General features: G+C 41.6%; 1 protein-coding gene across 1 annotated transcript in view; it reads left to right on the top strand.

The window, feature by feature from the left end:
- myt1lb (myelin transcription factor 1-like, b) overlaps nt 1-21,189 on the top strand; it is a 145,832-nt gene that overhangs the window by 31,904 nt on the left and 92,739 nt on the right. The window contains exons 2-3 of the mRNA XM_030718267.1: nt 10,973-11,081; nt 18,612-18,657. Of these exons, the coding sequence (XP_030574127.1) occupies nt 18,612-18,657 (46 nt within the window). The 5' untranslated portion in view covers nt 10,973-11,081. The remainder of the gene's footprint in view (nt 1-10,972; nt 11,082-18,611; nt 18,658-21,189) is intronic.

The raw sequence follows: 21,189 nt of genomic DNA, 5'->3' as shown, positions 1-21,189 counted from the left end.
GGTTTAGTAACAATGCAAAAAGCTAAATACTCACTTGTAGCACATTCATAAATGATTAAAATTCTGATAACACTTGGCTGTCCCTGGCCTTACAAGAAATGGTCTATCGATCATAATCCACACAACATAATTTCCACAGGTCAAAGACATAAAAGTCATCAGCAGAGTTGACTGGCTGTCTTACCACGTCATACTTCCTGGTGAGAATGGGGGTTTCCCTTGTAGTTAAGAGGTTTGCTGGATGAGGATTTGGGGCAAATAGTGCATTTTCTGTCTCCTGAATCCAAAGTGGGAGCTGGTTCCACAGAAGAGGGGCTCTGCCTCCCATTCTACTCTTAAGTATCCTAGGAACCACAAGTAAGCCAGCAGTCTGAGAGTGAAGTGCTCTATTGGAGTGACATGGTACTATGAGGTCTTTGAGATAATATGGAGCCTGATTATTCAAGACCTTGTATGTGAGGAGAAGGATTATAAATTCAGTTGTGGATTTAACAGGGAGCCAATGAAGAGACAATATGGGAGAAATATGCTCTCTCTAGTCCCTGTCAGTACACTAGCTGTGGGAGGATTTGTTGGGGGTAAAATCCTGTATTTATTAAAGTAGACTGGATGCAGGGTCATGGGATTTGTTGGTTTGTGCTGTATCAATGTTTTGACAGTGTGGTCAGTGTAATGCCTCGCTGGGATTTAGAGGGTTTGGGTGGTTTAGTTTAGGGATATAGTGGATCAGTCTTTTTTACACAGAGAACCTTTTGAATTACTAACCTCTGTGCTGTCGGGGCATGAGGGTGGGGGGGTGCTCCTGCAAAGACACTCTGAACTGACTGCCTCCTAAAAGCACTCCAAAAGTGGATCTGCACTCTGCACAACCAGACGAATAAACAGCACTGACACAGTGTTTGGGTCCCTTTAAGTTAGAGATGAGATGTGTGCTGTTGGTTTTGTCTTTGTGTGTTTGCAGTCCATTGATTGCCACTGAGCGGTGTGAAGAGGAAGAAGAGAAAAGGCGCCAGCTGGCTTCATTATCAGACCGATCCTATCTCCAATAAACACATATTTGCACGCAGGCATACATTAATTCCACTTCTCATCACCAAGTTATCTCGTTCTCTGCTTGTATACCATCACTCCCCTCTCTCACACTTTACATTTGTTTCTCTAAAAAAGCTGGTTTTTGGAGGGATGAAAATATTTTATTCAGAGTTCCTGTGGATCCTCATAAAGTATTTGATTTTTAAAAAGTAAGGCCATAAAATGTCTCAATGGGTCTTATTTTCCCTTGTCAGACATCTTAAATCTTTTAAAATTCAGTTTTATTTAGATATTCCCAAATCAGAATAGTCACCACAAGGCACTTGTGATAAAGACCCTACAATGATTACAGAGAAAACCAAACAGTCACAACGACCCCCTATGAGCAAGAACTTGATGACAGTGGGAAGGAAAAACTCCCTTTTAATAGGAAGGAACCTCCAGCAGAACCAGGCTCAGGGACATCTATGTCCTACCACTTTATAAAATACAATTATACATTTTTTTTCAGTTGTCTTTAAACTGCATGTTAATGTTGTCAGCAATCACAAATAGAAGAGAACAGCAGAATAGTATTCTGGAGATTGAAGGTACTGTGAATGGTTTGCCTTCATGAGTAGCGAGTAAAGAGTAATCTATTTTCTAGCTCCACATTTTTAATCTTGGACATTCCTAGAGCAGCTTTGCATGATTCACAGTTCATAATGATAATCCTTCTTTATCTCGTACTGGGCCTCAGTGCAGTGCGTCAGTTCATCCTCTGTCTGAAATAAGCCATTTCAGCTCCTCTCTCTTTAAGCAAACCTCCTTCGGATTGGCTGCCCAACAGTCTCTCTGAACAGCAAGTGGGTGTGGTTTCTATGTGTCCATGACATCATACAGATCCAAGACTAGAAAAAAATCTGGAGTCTGCATTTGGCTCACAGGCATTACTGTGCTCATTATTAGAACCTATACATCTATACTATACATCACCTAAAATCATGTTGATTATAACAAAAAATGTGACAATTGATGTCCATTAAAACAGAGAAATAGACTGCCTTTCTGTCACTGTTATGCATTTTGTTGTCAAACTGAGCTGGAAAATTTTAATTTTTGACAACAGGAATGAAAGTAGTGGAGATGGGACACTGGTATTTGAACCTCTGTACTAGTCATTGGAACTAGTGGTTCCAAAGACCTTTGGACAGCAAGATCAAGGGAACAGTTTACCTTCCCCGAGATAGGGTTACCAAGGCCCCAACCTGGGGGCAGCCCTGGGGCCAGGCCTCGAGGGAGACGCCTGGTGGCCGTGTCTTAGCTCATGGGGCCTGTCCGGACATAGCCCAAAGAAGAGACATGCGCGCATCCTCCTGTAGGCCCACCACCCGCAGAGGGGCATCATAGGGATTATGTGCAATATGTGTTGGGAGGCCCTGGTGGACCGATCCCCAAATATCAAGGCTTGCTATTGAAACATGGAACATTACCTCTCTAGGGGAAGCCTGAACTAGTGCACGAGTCTGAGCGATACCGGCTACATATAGTCCATATAGTCAGGCTAATCTCAACCCACAGCCTCCATTGTTCGACTGGGAGACATCAATGCTCACATGGGAGTCCTGGAGGGGCATGATTGGGAGGAATGGCCTGCCTAATCCAAACCTGAGTGGTGTTTTGTTGTTGGACTTCTGTGAAAATCACAGTTTGTCCATAACAAACACCAGAACACCCTATAGTTGCAGGTTGATTTTGCAATCATATTATCAGATCTGCAGCCGTATGTAGTACAGTAGCTAAAACATGAAAAGCAACTCAGCTAATTAAAAAATAAATGCTGTGACAAAACAAAATCACTCATAAAGGTAAAATATTACACTAAAGAAGGAGCTAGATGAGCTAAATATGACGCAGTGGGGAGCTTAAATCTAAAATGAATGCAGGTATTGTGGTGTCTGTAACTGTCCTTGTCCTTGAAGGCATAAAACACATTGAAATGGAAGCATATGAATAAATAAGTAATGAAGCTCATCATTCTTTTTGAATCTAAAGTACCTGGAATGGTTCTGGACTGGTAGTTGGAATATTTCTTCATAAACTAGTGGAACAAAGTAGGGTCAGATCCACCTTCAGCCCACAACAGGATTTCTCTGGCCAACAGGTGACCTGTTACAGTCTTAAATCGTAAATTTGACTTCAAGAAACGGATCAGTCTGTTATCTACATGCAGACAGGGCCAAAGATGAACATGAGGGATGAAGATTCAGGCTGGAATCCATCAAACACATGTGGCTAACGCATTTGCAGCATGAGGACAGTCAGAGTGAGTCCTTCTTCATCTCCTCTGTGTGTGTGTGTGTGTGTGTGTGTGTGTGTGTGTGTGTGTGTGTGTGTGTGTGTGTGTGTGTGTGTGTGTGTCTGTGTGTGTGTGTGTGTGTGTGTGAGTGTGTGTGTGCGCACACGTCCAAGGCAGTGAGAAGAATAGAGGATATGGAACATAGAGGAAGAAACAGAGAGAGATTTCATCTCCTCTGCCTGTATACATAGCGAGAATGTAGGTCAGGCAGCCCCAGTCACTCTCAGAGGCTGTGTGTGTGTGTGTGTGTGTGTGTGTGTGTGTGTGTGTGTGTGTGTGTGTGTGTGTGTGTGTGTGTGTGTGTGTGTGTGTGTGTGTGTGTGTGTGTGTATGCATACACATCACATGAATAAAGCATGTGTCTCTGTTGTAATATGTGCTTATATGTGTGTGCGTTTCTGTGTGACTGGTGTGATTTCTTTGGGTGTGATGTGTGTAGTTTGTGTCACAGCCCATTTCCCATACTGCAGTGTACATCACCATACAATAGCGTATCATTACAGTGAGTGAGTGTGTGCGCGTGTGTGCGAAGCCAGTCTTCCAGCCTATTTACAGTGTGTACTGTGGCTTTGATAGATATAGAAGCCCAGAAAAGGGCAGGCATGGTCCCTTCTTTTTCTCCGAGGAATACACACACTGTAGGAAAACCACACACACACACACTTGAAGGATTCTGGGTTGAGAAGAAGTCTAACAGTCCTTGGTCATATATTCTTCCTTTGTAACAAAGGAGGGGAACAAGAATAGCTGTGTGCACATCCCTGTGTGTGACTGTGTGATTGTGTAAGTGTGTGTGTGTTCCCATTTCAGCTGAAGGCCGATTCCTCCTTCGCTTTGCCGCCTGTCGCTGTCCTTGTGCTGAAACGTGCAGATTAGCAAACCGACTGCATGACTGGAACACCATCGACACCGCCAACAGCCACGCCGTGCTGCATCACTTTCTGTCTTAAATACACTCCTTTGTCTGTCTTCTTTCTTTTCTGACACACACACACAAACACACATTTTGTCCTGATGAAGAGTCACTGAGCTGTGATTTGTCATCAGCCTCCACATGAAGACCTTCATCAGAGGACAGACCCATCACTTACACTCTGATTATAAAGACCCAGGAGCTGAGGACCAGCGTGTGTGTGTGTGTGTGTGTGTGTGGGTGTGGGTAGAGGGGGTTGGGGGTATTTTGTGGGGTAGATGGAGGAGAAATTCACCCGAAACTTAAGCAATGAATTTGCTTAAGAGAGAGATGCAACATGAAACTTGGGATGATTACTCACATTAAAATTAGATTTTTACCTTACCTGCCAATAGGTTATGTTAGACTGTCTGTTAACAGGATAACTTAAAAAATTATGAACAGATTTTGATTAAAATTTCTGGAGTTTTTGGGGTGGTACAAAGAACAGTTGATTAAATTTTGGTGGCGATCCGGCTCACGAGCTGGCTCCAGGATTTTGTAAAAGGATTCTTTACCAGGTGAGGTATGCGCTCTACTGAGTGCCATTCTCGTTTTAGATGTTTTGTGTTTATACTAATGATGTTTATACTAATGTTTATACCTCCCCCACTCCCCACACCTCAGAGAAGCCCACATCATCAAGGACTCCCACCCCAGAGTCCCCCTCCTCCCCCACCCCCACAGTCTTTTGTATTCAGGAGGACCAGGTGCTAAAGCAGTTCAGGAGTGTCAAAGCTCGCAAAGCTCCAGGTCCAGATGGTGTCTCACCTGCCACACTGAGACACTGTGCTAACGAGCTTGCCCCATTGTTCACGAACATCTTCAACTCCTCACTGGAGGCTTGCCACGTGCCTGTCTGCTTTAAAACCGCTACCATTGTTCCTGTCCCCAAGAAGCCAAGGATCACTGGACTAAATGACTACAGACCTGTGGCACTGACTTCTGTGGTCATGAAGTCATTTGAGCGTCTGGTGCTGTCCCACCTCAAGTCCCTCACAGCCCCCCTTCTGGACCCCCGGCAGTTTGCCTACAGAGCCAACAGGTCTGTGGACGACGCCATCAACCTGACTCTGCACTTCATCCTACAGCATCTGGACTCCCAGGGAACCTACGCCAGGATCCTGTTTGTGGACTTCAGCTCTGCCTTCAACACCATCATCCCTGATCTCCTCCAAGAAAAGCTGTCCCAGATGAACGTGCCTGATCCCATCTGCAGGTGGATCACTGACTTCCTGACGAACAGGAAGCAGCACGTGAGGCTGGGGAAGAATGTCTCGGACTCCCGGACCATCAGCACTGGCACTCCTCAGGGCTGTGTCCTCTCTCCTCTGCTCTTCTCCCTGTATACCAACTGCTGCACCTCTGACCACCAGTCTGTCAAGCTTATTAAGTTTGCAGACGACATGACTCTCATCGGACTCATCTCAGACGGGGACGAGTCGGCCTACAGGATGGAGGTCAAACGTCTGGCGTCCTGGTGCAGCCACAATAACCTGGTACTGAACGCCCAGAAGACAGTGGAGATTATAGTGGACTTTAGGAAGCACACAGCCCCTCTACCCTCCATCATCCTGACTGACACCCCCATCACCACAGTGGACTCTTCTCGCTTCCTGGGAACTACCATCACCCAGGACCTCAAGTGGGAGCCCACCATCACCTCTGTCATCAAAAAGGCCCAGCAGAGGATGTACTTCCTGCGGCAGTTGAAGAAATTCAACTTGCCAGCAAGGACCATGGTGCAGTTCTATACTGCCATCATTGAGTCCATCCTCACCTCCTCCATCACTGTGTGGTACGCTGGAGCCACCACTAGGGACAAACAGAGACTACAGCGCGTTGTGCACTCTGCTGAGAAGGTGATTGGCTGTAACCTCCCATCTCTCCAGGACCTGTACACCTCCAGGACACTGGGGCGTGCAGGTCGGATCACAGCCGACCACTCTCACCCTGGGCACAGACTTTTTGACCCTCTCCCCTCAGGCAGGAGGCTACGGTCCATACGGACCAGAACCTCCCGCCATAAGAACAGTTTCTTCCCCTCTGCTGTTGGACTCATGAACAATTACCCTAAGACTGTTACTACCACCCTCCACAAACGCGGATGACCCTATGTCTATGCACCTGTCTGACTGCACTGATGTACATATTAGTGGAATATAGTCTACATTCTTCTATCTTTTAATTAGTCTCTGCACTGTATATTTTGTAATTTTGTAATATTGTGCTATAGTTATAGCTCTAATATCTCTGTATATTTGCAATTTGTATACTTGTATATTGTCTTATAGTTTTTATACTTATTTGTTTCTTTCTGTAAGCACGAAGTACCGCAGCAATTTCCTAATGCTGTGAACCTGTTCACCCATATGGCAATAAAAACCTTCTGATTCTGATTCTGAAACTTTATCTGCAGTTCCTCTGCCATCCAGCAGGGGCGCCACAGTGAGTCAGTCCCCATAGACTCCCATGTTAAAATGTTCCAGCAGAAATAAACATATTTACAACCTGATACAGAAACTGATTTGGTCTCAGGAGATAATTTCCCCCTTCATAACAGCTGTATGGGAGGAGGATGTTTCTATAACTCGTATAAAGTTTGCACTATTTGGGGCGTGGCCTCTGTGACTGACAGGTGGATGTCACCACAGGTGGCTGTAGCTGCCAGCTAGCTAAAGGGGACATCCCTGCCTAATACCTCTGTTCACAGGGACAGTCCTCCCCCCACTTTTAGTTAAACAGTGGCACCTGAATGTATTCAACAACCAACTGTTCACAAGACAGCAGCATTATGTGCTAAATGTGCGCAATATTAAGGATACACATGAACATCATGAGCGATCAACAGGGAGAAACTCCCAATAAAGTTCAGCATCAGTGCAGCAGATCAACAACACCTACATGTGGTGTGTAACATCAGAACAGTGAATGTTTGACAAAAACAAACTGAACTCTTTGAAGGAGTCAAAGCTCAAATCCAGCTGCATCCTGATGTTCTCACCACCTGATGCTGGTTCTCTGTCTCTGCTCAGAGAGTTAGCTTGGTTAGATGCTCACTATTAGACTTGCAGGGTTGTTGCGGAGCCTCTTTCCACAACCTAACGCTAGTGACTGACATCATTGCCACATTTATGCTTGTGTAGCTGGATTATGTGTGTAAATTACCTCGTGGTTGCATGCTGGTGTTTTATATGCGGTGCCGGCTGGGACTTTTTCCTTGGTCCTCGCTCTTTGTGCTCAGTTTTTTGGCTGCAAACATAAATGTCCCTCAGTTTCAGCTTTCTCCCTCCAGGAATTTGCTGACATTTGTGAGTCCTTATGTTGATGCTTTGATTATTATTCCTGATTGTTATTCTCTCACTAATAAATTCAAAAACTGCGGCAAAAAGTAACTGGAAATGCAAAAGAGGACTTGGCAGAGCTGCGCAATCGTTGTGGGCTGCATGGACCCGACATTTAGTTACATTTCTCGAGAGGTGCGTCAGGTCGTAGGTTACTGCGTAGGTTCAGAGCGGTTTCTGGAGCTGCTCAGGTGGCTATCGTACTCAAATAAATCCCATATGGGACACACACACACACACACGCGCGCGCACAGTGAGGTGATAGAGGGGAAAAAGAGATTTCATATCAATCCACAAGGCATTTAAATAAACTTACAAACATGAAAGCAAAGTCATTTTATCTACAATTTCAGTTAGTTTTAGTTAGTTTTGTAAACACACAATACAGTTTCAGTTAGTTATCGTTTTTTCCTTTTAATTATAGTTTTTATTTATTTCAGTTAAAAATGTTTTTTCAATTTCAGTTTTCATTATTTTGTTCGTTTTCGTTAACGATAATAACCTTGTCTTGGAGTTTGGACAAGTCGGAAACGTCCTGGATTAAAAACATATTAAACATGATAGTCTGTTCAGTAACACGTCTGATTATCATGAACAACCATGTCCACGTAGTTCTTAATCCTGTTAGCCAAAAAGTCACAATGATCTCATAGTCCAGTAGCAATGAAACTCATCTCCAGGTCTTCAGCAAACCCAGAACCTCTTTTTCAGGCAGCAATGGCAGAACTGCCCCTGTGCATCTCAGTGTCAGGGTACACTGAGTTGCACACTACATCAAACACTATCCAAATACTACATCAAGGCTTCATACAGGTCCTTTCCAAGCAAGATGCAAAATTTCACAGGAAGACCAACAACCTCAGCTCAGCAGCTGGACCACTGCAGACAACTCCTCAAACTGAGCTGAGCTCCAGTTTTGCTGAGTGAAATTCTACGATTTTATTTGGGTGTTACTGAGCAGCAGGTGTCTGAGTCGGTGATGCTCCCGTACAGTCTGTGGATGAGGCTCCACCCGTGAACTGAAGCTGTGGATCCAGCAGGATATGTGGATCTGGATTAGTTTGCCATTTTTTCTTGAGGACTCTGAGAGAATCTTTTCCAATATGCCGTATTTATATTTTATATGTATTTGTGGAGATATGCCACAAATACATATAAATACATATAAATAAAGAAGCCTTCCAAATACTCCTGGAGCTAATCTTACTAACCAAGAGACAAACTGAACAAACTCAAACAGGTCAAATAGAATTAACCAAACTAAACTTCCCCATTTGAACATTTAATTATATTTCTCCAGAACAGAAATTGGAACATTTGGTGAAACCAGGTTCACAAACAGTATTTTACCTGCTTGTTATGCAACTTTGTGACCCTCCAAACATCACTGCCACTTTGTTTCTTGTCTTTGTTTCAAGCTGAAATACTTATGTAATTTCCTGCTAACTTCTATGTAAACCTCGTGAATGCTCATGAGTACCTAGATGATGAACTTTAGTGTAATGTGAGAGATTGTTTCAGAGCTGAAAGAACTGAAACCAGAGTTTGTTTGATTTGAACTAAAGGAAGATTTGGACCCAGAATGGTTTAATGACATCAGACTGAACACATGGATTCAAGACAAAAAGGTTTTTGCAAAGGAGATTTTGGATATCTAAGAGAACACTGGAGAAAAATGAAAATGCTCTATAAGCTGGATGATGCTGAGGTATAATTAACCCATCGATTATACTTTTAGCCTAGTCTGATATATTCAGCAGCTAATGTGTCTTTATGAGCTACAGTATTTAAAACCATTCATCAGTTCTTTCAATAATGACATAACATTTGAAATGTCTGAAAACTGCGGCTCATAAAAACAGCTGTCTCTTTGGTTAGCAGTGTGTGGCTAGCAGCACTGGCAGCAGGTTCACATGCACATTTCAGTCGAGTGTCTGTGTGCCAGTTAAGTTAAGTAGTTGTCTAGTTGCACATTCCCAAGTAAAACCCACATATATATAGACAGGAATAAAACAGGAGGTGCATGAAAGTGCTGCTAAAGTAGAGATTTCTGGGTCAGATTGGGAGGAAAGTCATTTAAAGTTAAAATTAGAATTTAATCAGCTGAGTTCTTATATTAAAAAAAATACTTTTTGTGTTACAAGGTTTTGCACAAATATTCAACAGATGAAGAAGAGCTAACACCTAAACATGTTCATCATGGAAACAGGAAACAAACAGCAGGATTGTTTCTTTTACCTCTCGAGCTGCTGCTTTATCTGAAGCTTTAACATTTCTTGCAGCTACCCACATCTGAATTCCCTCCGCCTTTGTTTTATTCCCATGTTTTCTGAATGAATATGCCCCGGAGGCTGTTTTTCATAAAGCAAAAGGCAGCGGGGCCACGGTCGTAAAACAAAAATATAGTTTGAGTGTCCCATTGTTTCACATTAGGGTTTCCTGTTAATAGCCACTTTTCAAAGTTGTTTGTGCGATCCCCTTACAGCCCACTCACGCTGCTTCCACGCGTACCATTCAAACTACAAAGGAAGTCTACAAAGAAAGTGGAAAGTAGAGGTGTGTGTGTTTGGATGGAAGAGCGGGGTAGACCTCCTGGTGGTTGAAAGTAAAGTCCGCTTAAGCACCACCACTCCTTTTACATAACGCAGACACAGTCCTCAGGGAGCAGCTATTGTTTGGATTTACTCTGCTTTCAAATAGGTGTGGGTGTGTGTATGTGATATGACCGTCTGGTGTGTTCCTATGGGGGCCTTCACTCTATACACCATTGACACCTCATCTGTTCACCCTCCATACGTTTTCTCAATTAGCTGCAGCGGATGGAGGGAGCAATGACAGGCGGAGGGTTTGACATGTTCTCTCACGCCTCCATCTCCTCTGTCTTCTTCTCTTTCTCTAACTCAGGTCATTTTTTTGACAGAGCAGGGACCCCCTCTCTGCCTCCTCTTCCTCCCTCCTCTTTCCTGTGCTCCTCCAGCTCAGCAGAGGATGGAGAGCTGAGGAGAGAAATCATGGAGGCAGGCACGGATCATTAGCTATATTTGTCTCCACTTCCTGCAGCAGATGATAGATCTAGCTAATTACCCCATGTTGCCAAGCCTATCGCACACGACAAGCGGCCGTCGTTATGGCGGAAATCAGCGTTGGCTTTGGTGTGCGCTGCATAGCTGATGCTATATGACTATTCATGAGCCTGGAGTCAAAAGAGGAGAGGAAATTTCAGATCCTGTCACGGCTCTGTGTGTGAATATAATTGTTCTGGGAATGATTTTAATGATGCATGTTCTCCTTCCTCCCTCTGTGCAGAAAATGAGTTTGGAGGAGACGTGGTGAGCCACTCTAGCTGAACGTCAGAAGGTCACGCTGGAAGCAGAGGTCGGGACCAAAGAGCTGTGTCACGCCCACAACGTTTCAGGTACATCCTGTCTTCATCCAGTTCAGCCATGTTCACATTTCTCTGCTTCTGATGCTGATGTGCAGGATCGTTTATAATTTTGTTGCAGCTGGAGTGCAGCTACATTCAAGCCACCACAAACTGTATTTAAAAAAATGTAAGTGGCCTCTGAGATGCAACCTGAGGTCCTGTTTTGAAGCCTTGATTTCAGCATTTTAGCTGTCACCATGATGGTGTTTTGGACCAAGAGAAGACTAAATAAGAACATTTTCCTCTTGAAAACATGGCAAAATGAGCTTTCAATACTCTTTATCTTATTTTCTGATTTATTAAATGATTTCAAATACAAAATCGCAAAAAAAAAATTGCTAGCAAAATGAAACAAGAATTTTAAATGCTGCTTCAAATAATGGAAATTGGTGCACAGATCACAGACTGTCAAATGTTAGCATTTTGGCCACAGGCATGTAGGCATGTGGGTTTTTTGAAGCCAGAAGTGACCATATTTGGAGAGTTAAGTTAGCAGCTAATGCTAGCTAGCTGTATGGGAGCGTCACACTCAAATAAATATCTGCTAATCAGTGCTCAGGAACGTTCAAATAAAATCCCAGAATTTCACCCAAACTGGAGCTCAGCCTTTCTGGATGGTCTGTTTGTCCAGTGAAGCCAAAGCAGCCATATTATTGGTCAGATAATTGCATTAAAAATTATCCAAAAGGCTCCAACAGCACAAACACAATCCAGAGGTCCAGTTCAGGGACTCCAGTTTGCTGAGGTGAAGCCTAGCAGACAGCTAGCAGCTACCGCCGCCTGTGTCCCATCCACCTGTCAGTCAAAGAGGTCACACCCCTGATAATGCAGACTTTAAGCCTTAATCCAGTTTAAACAGGTGAGTTATAGAAGCATCCTCCTCCCGTATAGCTGTTATGAAGGGGGAAATTATCTCCAGAGACCAAAGCAGTTTCTGTATCAGGTTGTAAACATGTTTATTTCTGCTGGAAAGTTTTAACATGGGAGTCTGTGGGAACTGACTCACTGTGGTGCCTCTGCTGGACAGCAGAGGAACTGCAGCTTTTGGAGCTTCACTGTTAGCTTCAACAACTGACTGCATATAAAAAGTGGATGGAGCTACCATGTCACTTACTGGTTAGTGAAATCCTGTTTTTAAAGTGTTTTCAAACCAGATTTTTACTTTAGCAACTTGAACCAGGACACTGAGCCCATAAACTGATCAGGAAAGTGTTTGCTGAGCTCAGAGATCAGGTGAGCAGGAGGCTTATCTTTTGTTAGCCTGTTTTACGGACTTTCAGTTTTGGAAAACCAAATATGAGCGAGTACAAATCCAAGTTATTTACAGTAAGAAGTTCATTTCTTCTGTGTTCTCCTCAGTGATCGCTGCTTTCAAAGATGAAATGTTTTAGATGCATCCTGGACAGCAAAGCAGAATAAAATTGAGGTTTTATGACAGATAAAACATGAGATCTGTTTAGGCTTTAAAGAAATCGCATTAGTTTCACATCCATACGGTTACAGCTCTCTGTCATCAGCGGACCAGCTGATAAATAGTTTTATTATATTCCGATCACAGCATTTCAGAGCCCCGCACAGCTGCTGTCACCCACCAAAACCATTTTCCATCCTAGTTAGGAATCACTCCCCAGATTTCAGCTTCTCTCTCTCTCACACACAAACACACACTGAGCGCCCACTCAGATGCTATCTCCGCAGCCCTTCACACTAATTCAGATGCACTTAGCATCGGTTTGGCACACGTGTTTACTGTCACTGGATGATGCACGGCGTAAATACCTATTTGCAGTGAAATTCGATAATGCCAGCGCAGTTTTGGTGGCTCCCCTCTGCTGCTACGCTGCACAGAATATCAATTTGAAAGTGTGTGTGTATGTGTGTGTGTGTGTGTGTGTGTGTGTGTGTGTGTGTGTGTGTGTGTGTGTGTGTGTGTGTGTGAGGGTGGGGTTGGGCGCCATATGCCTGAAACGCATTCTCCCAAAACTTCAAGGGTAAAACAAAGGGAAGCAATAACGATGTGAATTGTTGTGACAGATGTCTGAGCAGCTCCCCCCCCCCCCCCCCCCCCCCCCCCCCCATCCTCCCCCCATCCTCCCCCCATCGCCACCTAAATCATAAACACACACATGGAAAATGCTTGTTCTGTCTCTGTGCATATAACAGTAATCACTGCATTTCTTACCGTCTTTCATTCAAACCTTTATCTACATTGTATTTTTCTATCGAACTCGACTCTGATCAATACTGCTGCTGTTTCCTGCATGCGAGCTGAATTAAGAGTCTCACATCTCATATGCCTGGATTTTCAGCCTTCAACCTGAGTTCTTATATTTCTGCAATATAGGCTGTATACTGCACAATAAAATTCATGGCTGCAAATTAGAAAACACATAAAGAACTTCTGAATATGATGTATGAAAACGATGTATATGTGTATGTAATTACTTATCGGACTGTGCTCAGGTTTGAATAAACCAAATAAACCCAAGAGGACGTCATGTGTGAAATGAAAGATTGAATTACTCCACCTAGCTTCATTAACATTACGTTTGTGCTTCAACACTCTCAGCCTCATCATTGAAGTGGACTTATTTTGCTGTTTCCAACTCTTTGGTTTTATTCCTGGTTGGTTCATTCTCTGTCTGAAACTGATTTAGCTTGTCCCCCTTTAAGATAACTTTATTCTGAAATGCATTCTCTCCCAAACAGAAGGTGGGTTGGGCTTCTGTGTCTGAGATAACAATATAAGGGCTATTCTGTCTCTACGATATCATAGCGATCCCACAGTAGAAAAACTGTGATAGGCTGGGTGCAGTCTATGCTTTTAGCGCACAGGGATTACTGCACATACACTGAGCTCATTATTAGAAACGTTGGTCATGAACATAAAGAGAAGCAGAATCGTTTCACTTCAGCAAATGTTTTTTGAAAACTGTGTAAATGCTTTATCAGGGCTTTCAGCTATTGGTTCAAATTTTAGAAGTTTACAAGAAACAAGTTAGAAATTTACAAGAAAATCAAAGATTCTATTAGGCCACATCCATTTTTGTCAGAAAAAGGTTCAAGTTGAGTCATCATGTTTAGTTTTTCACGTTTGTCTTTGTCATCCAGTAATTTTTAACTGCTAGAGCAAATTTGGTTGAAATCTGCAGACTGAAACCACGACAAAGAGAATATTTTTCATACATGAAAAAGCCAGAAATATGGTTCATCTTTTAAATGGCAAGCTTGATAAGGCCATTCATTGTTCTAAATGTAGAACAATTTTAAAAATCAAACCTTTTTACTAAGTAGAAAACTCTGATTTGGGTGATGCTTATTTTTGCCATTAAAAATTTCCCCGTCATTTTGACATTTTGCAAAAATATACTTTTAGCTCCAGGTTCTATATTTTTGATGGAAATGTCACCAAGCATAGCATACATATACCATGACTGGATAACTCTGAACATTACTCATATTTCTGATTTGGGATATCATGCTTTATTTTGTCTTCAACTAGCTATCAAACATGTGTGGGAGTGGTCAAATACATTCAAGCTGCCAGAACTCCTCAATAATTTACACAGGTCACCTGGTGGGAGGCAACCTGTCTCTGAACAGTCACAGTCCAACTTCGACTGCCTGCAACCACTCTCAGAAAGATTGGCAAAGGTTTGCAAGTCATTGCATCTAATTTACTATTGCAGATTCCCAGGAAGTCTGCTCTGATGAAAACAAATTCCCTGCAACATGCTTTTGCAATAAGATACTGGACTCACCTGTTTGCCAGCTGCTTGTATTCTGGTTATATTCCTTTATAAAAGCAAGGTTGCTGAGCAACCTATAATGGACTATACCTTGCTACTTCTCTCTTACACGGCAGGCCAGAAACACAAATTTAGCACAAAAAGTAAGGAAATTTGTGTTTGGTGGATTAATTCTTTGTTGTAACAATGCTTCTTAACAATAAATCTTATACCACTGGAAAGCCAGTTTATTTCCACTTAAATGGAGCCACATTTGTAAGGAAAATGCATTTGTGGGTCAAGCAGCAGAGTTGAGTATGTGGGTTGCGCTCATGAAAAACTTGCCAAATCTGCTCTGCCAAACAGCTCATTCTGCTTTGACTCTTGGTTGGTGTCATTTATTGGACTGGATGACTGAAGAAACAGGCATACTGGCAATTTAACAGTTTATTCAAACAGGGGCCTCAGCAGCATGTGGAAGAACCATACACAGCCACAACATCCTGGCACCTCCTCCTCATGCTGGTCACCAACTTGGTCACACACTGCTGTGGGATGGCATTCCATTCTTCAACCAGCATTTGTTACAAGTCAGCGAATGTGGTTATGTTGGTTAATCTGGAATGAAGAGCACGCCCAAGTGGATCCCACAAGTGTTCGAAGGAACTGAAGTCAGGATTGCACTCAGGCCATTCCATCCTCTCCATTCGAAAATTCTGGAGGTAGTCTCTGATAAATCCGACTCTGCGAGGGTGAGCTTTGTCATCTTGGAGGATAGAGTTCAGTCCTAGATTGTGGAGATATGGGATTGACACAGGTTACAGAATCACATCTCGATCTCTCTGCATTGCGATTGCCTCCAATGATGACATGCCTGATTGTCAGCACCTGGGGTACCAGAAGCTCCAAACAAGATTCAATAGCAGAATGAGCTGTTTGGCACTAGTAGAGAAGATTTGGCAATTTTTTCATGGGCGCAACCCACAAACTCAACTCTGCTGCTCAGCCCACAAATGCATTTTCCTTACAAACGTTTGAAAAAGGGTAAAAATTAATCATTCACTTAAACTTGAAAATGTACCAGATTTTATTGGACACTTAATTTTGACACACAGTCAGTTAGCTTTGGTAAGTTAGAGCTGCTTATTGTGCAAAAATAATAAAATGTGCAGAATTGTCTCATTATTTTAGGGCTTTTCTTAACTAATCAGCCTGAACTTTTGGAGCAGGGATCAGCGTCACTCTGTGGTCATTTATCTGGGCCTTTAATGCCATTGATCCAGGCTCTAATTGAGACAACGACAGTAAAAGAGTGGGAGTCCTCAATAATCCTCAATAAGCAGGCTAACCTTCATTACAGCCGTGACATTTTCCCATGGGGTGCAAAGGGAGAGAAAAAACCAAACAGAATATGCATGGCTCGCCAACATATGGTGAGCTGCAGAGGCGTGTACACTTCCCAGGTCCAATTCTCCAGAGGAAGCTTGAGGGAAGAAAATGACGCGGCTTCCTGGATTCACTTGTTGTTGACGCTGTGCTCAGCAGTGATGCAGGCCTCGCTTCAAACCCTCAGAGAGAGTCTGACAGCTTCAGATAGGCTCTGTTAGTGTGCATGTGTGTGCATTTAAACAAACCAGACTCACACTTTAGTCCACAGCTTATATTTCCTCTGCGTGTATGGAAAATCCAGTCCTTTCACCTTCACTTAGAAATCAGTTCACAGGATGTTAGAAGCAATTCAGTGAGTTGGGAAAGGTGTCATTTTTTAAGTTACTTTATCTTATAGGACCTTCTGTCTTAACTGCATATGTTGATGTGTGTCAAGCACAGTCCCCCTCATGGAGACTGCTGTATCAGGTGATAAAGCGAAGTGAAAACCATGATGAATAATCTGTCTAAAATTTGAAATTAAATCAAATAAAATCAGATTCTTGTGGCCATGCAGCAATATTTGTCCCACCCACGACACCATTAGGGCTCCACACCTTCATGTATGTCAGACCTACATAGCCATCTTTGAGACAGGTTTATCCTCTCAGCAACTCATCATAAATCTGAACACCACTGAACATCACTGCTTTATTTCCAGATGTCCCTAAATATTCATGCCTGCCTGCCAGGTTTGGGCTGTGACGGAGGCCCTGTTTGGATGTCTCTTTTTATTAAACATGATTTATTAACGCCGCACTTGCTTTACTGTAGAGTCCCTCAGCTCTAATGGTGTGTTTCTTTACGAACGCCCATAAATGTTTCGACGGGAGAAAAATAAAATGATGAAAAGTGAGGATACCTCGTAAATCTTATTAGTGTAGTAAGGAGGGACTGCTGAGTGTTTTGGCGAGGGCGTTTTGTTGGTGTGTATGGGAGTGGAAGATTAAAATAAGACTAAAATGCCCAGCACTCTCCTGTTTTATCAGAGCTTCTCTGGAACAACTAGCAGGAGCGATCGTATCTCTTCAACATGTGTAATCCACCTCAGACTGGATGAAAAGTCACCTTGCAGGTTTTTATACTTCATGTCAACTCTCTCAGGGCGGGATACTACAATATCTGCACCCTTTTATTTAGACATAAAAGTCTATGTTCCTTCATGTGGTGGCTGGCTGCTCACATGAAAAATAGCTTATGTTAGGAATTAGAGAATTCACAGGAATCACTTAATATCAGCAGCATCAGCTACTAAATTTAGTGTCAGCAGGAAGTACTTTTATTTTGAAGCTCATGCTCAGTTTTCTGTCATTGGTTGCGGTGATGTTATGGATGCAAGTCCATTTGTTTTTCTGGTCGAATGTTGCCAAGTAAAATATTCAATTGGTCATTATTAGAAGCCTTTTGGAACATTTTGAATGCAATTATCTGGCAAGTAAGAATAAAAAAATGGTACAGTTGTTATGAATGGGAAATTAGCTATAGAGACCTGAATAATTTTTTTATCAGGCTGCGAACATTTTTTTTATTTCTGCTGTGAAGTTGAATCGTGGGAGTCTATGGGGACTGACTCACTGCTGGCGCCTCAATAGACATTAGAGGAAATGCAGGATTTGGTGCTTCAATTTAAAGTTCCTGAGGCTGCTGCTTGGTGGCCAGAAAACAATATTTTTCAGCCCATGCCACCAGTAGGGCTCCATATGAAAGTGAGGTGGAAGGCAGGATAGTGTTTATTCCAGTATACAAAGAGCCAGTCTGAATACTTGAGAAAAATCCATAAAGCTGCTGTTTGGTGAGGTTATTCCATCAGTAAATCTGTAAGATCACTGATTGAATGGGTCCCATGTTTATGAAGGAAAGCTAGAGTTTCTGGACAGATGGAGGATGAATAAATGGTGACCGTATTATTATTATTCATAAAACATTTCATGAAGCTTCTTTGGAGTCACTCAACAAACTTATTCATCCATTCATCTGTTTTGGTCAGATATGACTCTGGATATTTATATGGCTTCTGAGGACTTTCCAAGAAAAAACTGAGCACACCATTGGCATTATAACCATGAATTTGCCTTTTTGTCTACATGCTTTCACAGGTTTTTTGGTCTTTTTTACCCAGTACAGGGATTTAAGATAACAAGAATCTTACAGGTTCTTTTTAGTTTTTGAAGGATTTTAGTCATTTACACAAATGCTGCCATCAGTCATTTCTGTGAAATATTCCTTTGAATGTCAGGTGTGAATTGACATGTTTGACAAGCTTCAGAGAAAGTCCCGAGCACCTGAAAGAACATGAATCCAAATTAAAGCTAATTTTGCTGCGTGTCTGTTGAGTGTTTAACAGCTTGTTTGTGCCTTTCTGCAGATGGAGGTGGATGCAGACGATAAGCGCCATCGCACACGCTCCAAAGGTATTTGCACACACACACACACACACACACACACACACACACACACACACACACACACACACACACACACACACACACACACACACACACACACACACACACGCGATTCAGGGTGACCTTCACTCCCCCAACACAAACACACACAGTGTACACACACCACTGCACAAATCCCAGACTGTCACACTTGAGTTGGCTTTTCTCTCTGCTCTCTGCTCCTCTATCGCTCGTTTTATATCTGACAGAAACAGAAATCCACATTTTAGGAGCTTTGTTCAAAATGAAATATCTACCACAGTGATATCCACTCCTACAAAACACTGCAAAGTGAAAACATATTATTTAACTCTATTTAAACCAAGGAAAAGGCGGGTCTCAGTGACACCCCTTTGGAGCATCTCAGTCACATAAAACTGAAATGGCCTCAGAAAATGTCTGTCCACTCTCACAAGTCTGAAACATCTAAGACGAGCTACACTCAATGCATATTTTATCCCCTCTAACTTTGACTGTCCAACATCTTTGACCAAATGAGGATAAAAGTGGTGACAGCGCTCCTACATCATGTGGATCAGAAGTTCATGTGAAACCAAAGATGTGTCGCTGAGGTCATCGTTATTGCATGTTCCCCTTTATATTAGACCGGCAACCTTTAATATGGAAAGAGCCATTTGAACCCAGTTTCCACAGAAAAGAAAACACAGAGAGCCACAAATACTAGCGGAAGCCGGTAGCCGCTACCGCGAGTGACGCATATATTGAGAAACGAAAATAAATAAATAAAATGATTTTATTTTAATATTTCAAGATCACAATAATGTTCCAATTTAGAACTACAACAAAAACCGAACTGACAAAATAAAATGTACTTCAACTGGATACTTATAATTACTTCCGTAAGCTGCACAGAGCTTAAGCCTGAAAGAGCCGTGGGTTGCCGACCCCTGTATTAGACCAACTGCAAAGTCAGAATTATTTAAACAAAGAACATCTACAGTAGGACATGGGACAGCCTGCACTGCATTTTGAACTTCGTTCGTTAATCCCAGTGAGATTTACAGTTGTCATAAGTCAGGTAACATAAAATATTATAAAATTTACTTTCAGTACTATGTATACTGATGAATGAACACTTTCACAAACTTGTCATTTAGACACAAATATATGACAAACCTGGCAAGAAGCACACGTGTAACACCATTATATCATCTTGTTATTGTTGATTTAAGCACATGTTGTATGTTTCAGTATTTGCAGGGATTATTTCAGGTATCACACACAATCATGAATCTGGTAATCATTTTCTCACGTGCCACACTGCTTCTGACGTCTAACCCATGTTTTATGGCTGCAGACCTGCCTGTTCAGGGATATCAACAGGATGTCATTTTGTCCTTAAAATTAAACTTCTTGTTTTTTCACAGCTCACATCAATTATATCATTTTAGAACCACTTTACTTTGATTTTTCCCATAAAGTTCAATCTAAATTCCTAATTTAAAAAGTTTTTTTGCTGTATGAATTTCAGCCAGAAATATGACCTGTCCAGCTGTACCCCACCTCTCAACTTATGTCAGCTTAGATTCTAACCAAAATACATATTTTTATTTTTCTCATTGTTAATGATGACTTATATCTCAGGTAGTTATTTTTTTCCCCTTTAAACATAATTTATGATCCACCACAACAATCAAACATTTTGCTTCAAAATATGTTTTCAATTTTTTAACATCACAGATTTTTAATCCAATATTCCAAGTTTGTTTATATATATATATATATATATATATATATATATATATATATATATTTAATTTTAGAGATAATTTAGTAACTTCAGACCAAAATTTTTTAAGGATTTCCACCTGTCTTTCAGTGGTATATAGAAGTTACTTTAAAATATCTCCAAGTAAAATAAAAATATCATCAAAGTTGCCATGTTTGCAAGATGGCGACTTTTAACAAATTAATAACATAAACACCAAGTATTCCAGAAAAAGATAAAATGTAACCTTGCACAGATATTAAAAATAAATGAATTTTATTTTGCTTAAAAAACTGTGGATTAATGTCATCATAAGCAGCTTTATAATATTACAACTCATTCTTGTATTAAAAGTATGGAATTCATAGTAATTTAAAAAGTATTTATAGTCTGTTATCTAAGCTTATGTATAGTAGTCTCCATATTTTTCCTGCAATAATTCTTTCAATTTTAACATCACAGATTTTTAATTTGGTAACCCCCCTTCAATTTCTTTTCAGTTTCCAAAAATCACAATTCTAATTAGAGTGCCTTGAGGCAACTGTTTGTTGTGATTTGGAGCTATATAACGGTTCTTCATAAAAAAATAAAAAAATTAATTATTTAATTGAATAAATGTATTTATTTAAATATTTAGAGACAGTTTATGAACATTAAAGCAAAGATTTCCACCTCCCTTTAAATGGCATACAAAAGTTCCTTTAAATTTTTTACAGAGCAAAATAATTGCGTATCATCTGCAAACATGACGACTTTTAATGGTTTTTGTA

Source organism: Archocentrus centrarchus, chromosome 22, assembly GCF_007364275.1.
Source record: "Archocentrus centrarchus isolate MPI-CPG fArcCen1 chromosome 22, fArcCen1, whole genome shotgun sequence".
NCBI classification, from domain to species: Eukaryota; Metazoa; Chordata; class Actinopteri; order Cichliformes; family Cichlidae; genus Archocentrus; species Archocentrus centrarchus.
Note: the sequence above shows the minus strand (reverse complement) of the source record. Positions and strands in the feature narration are given on the sequence as shown.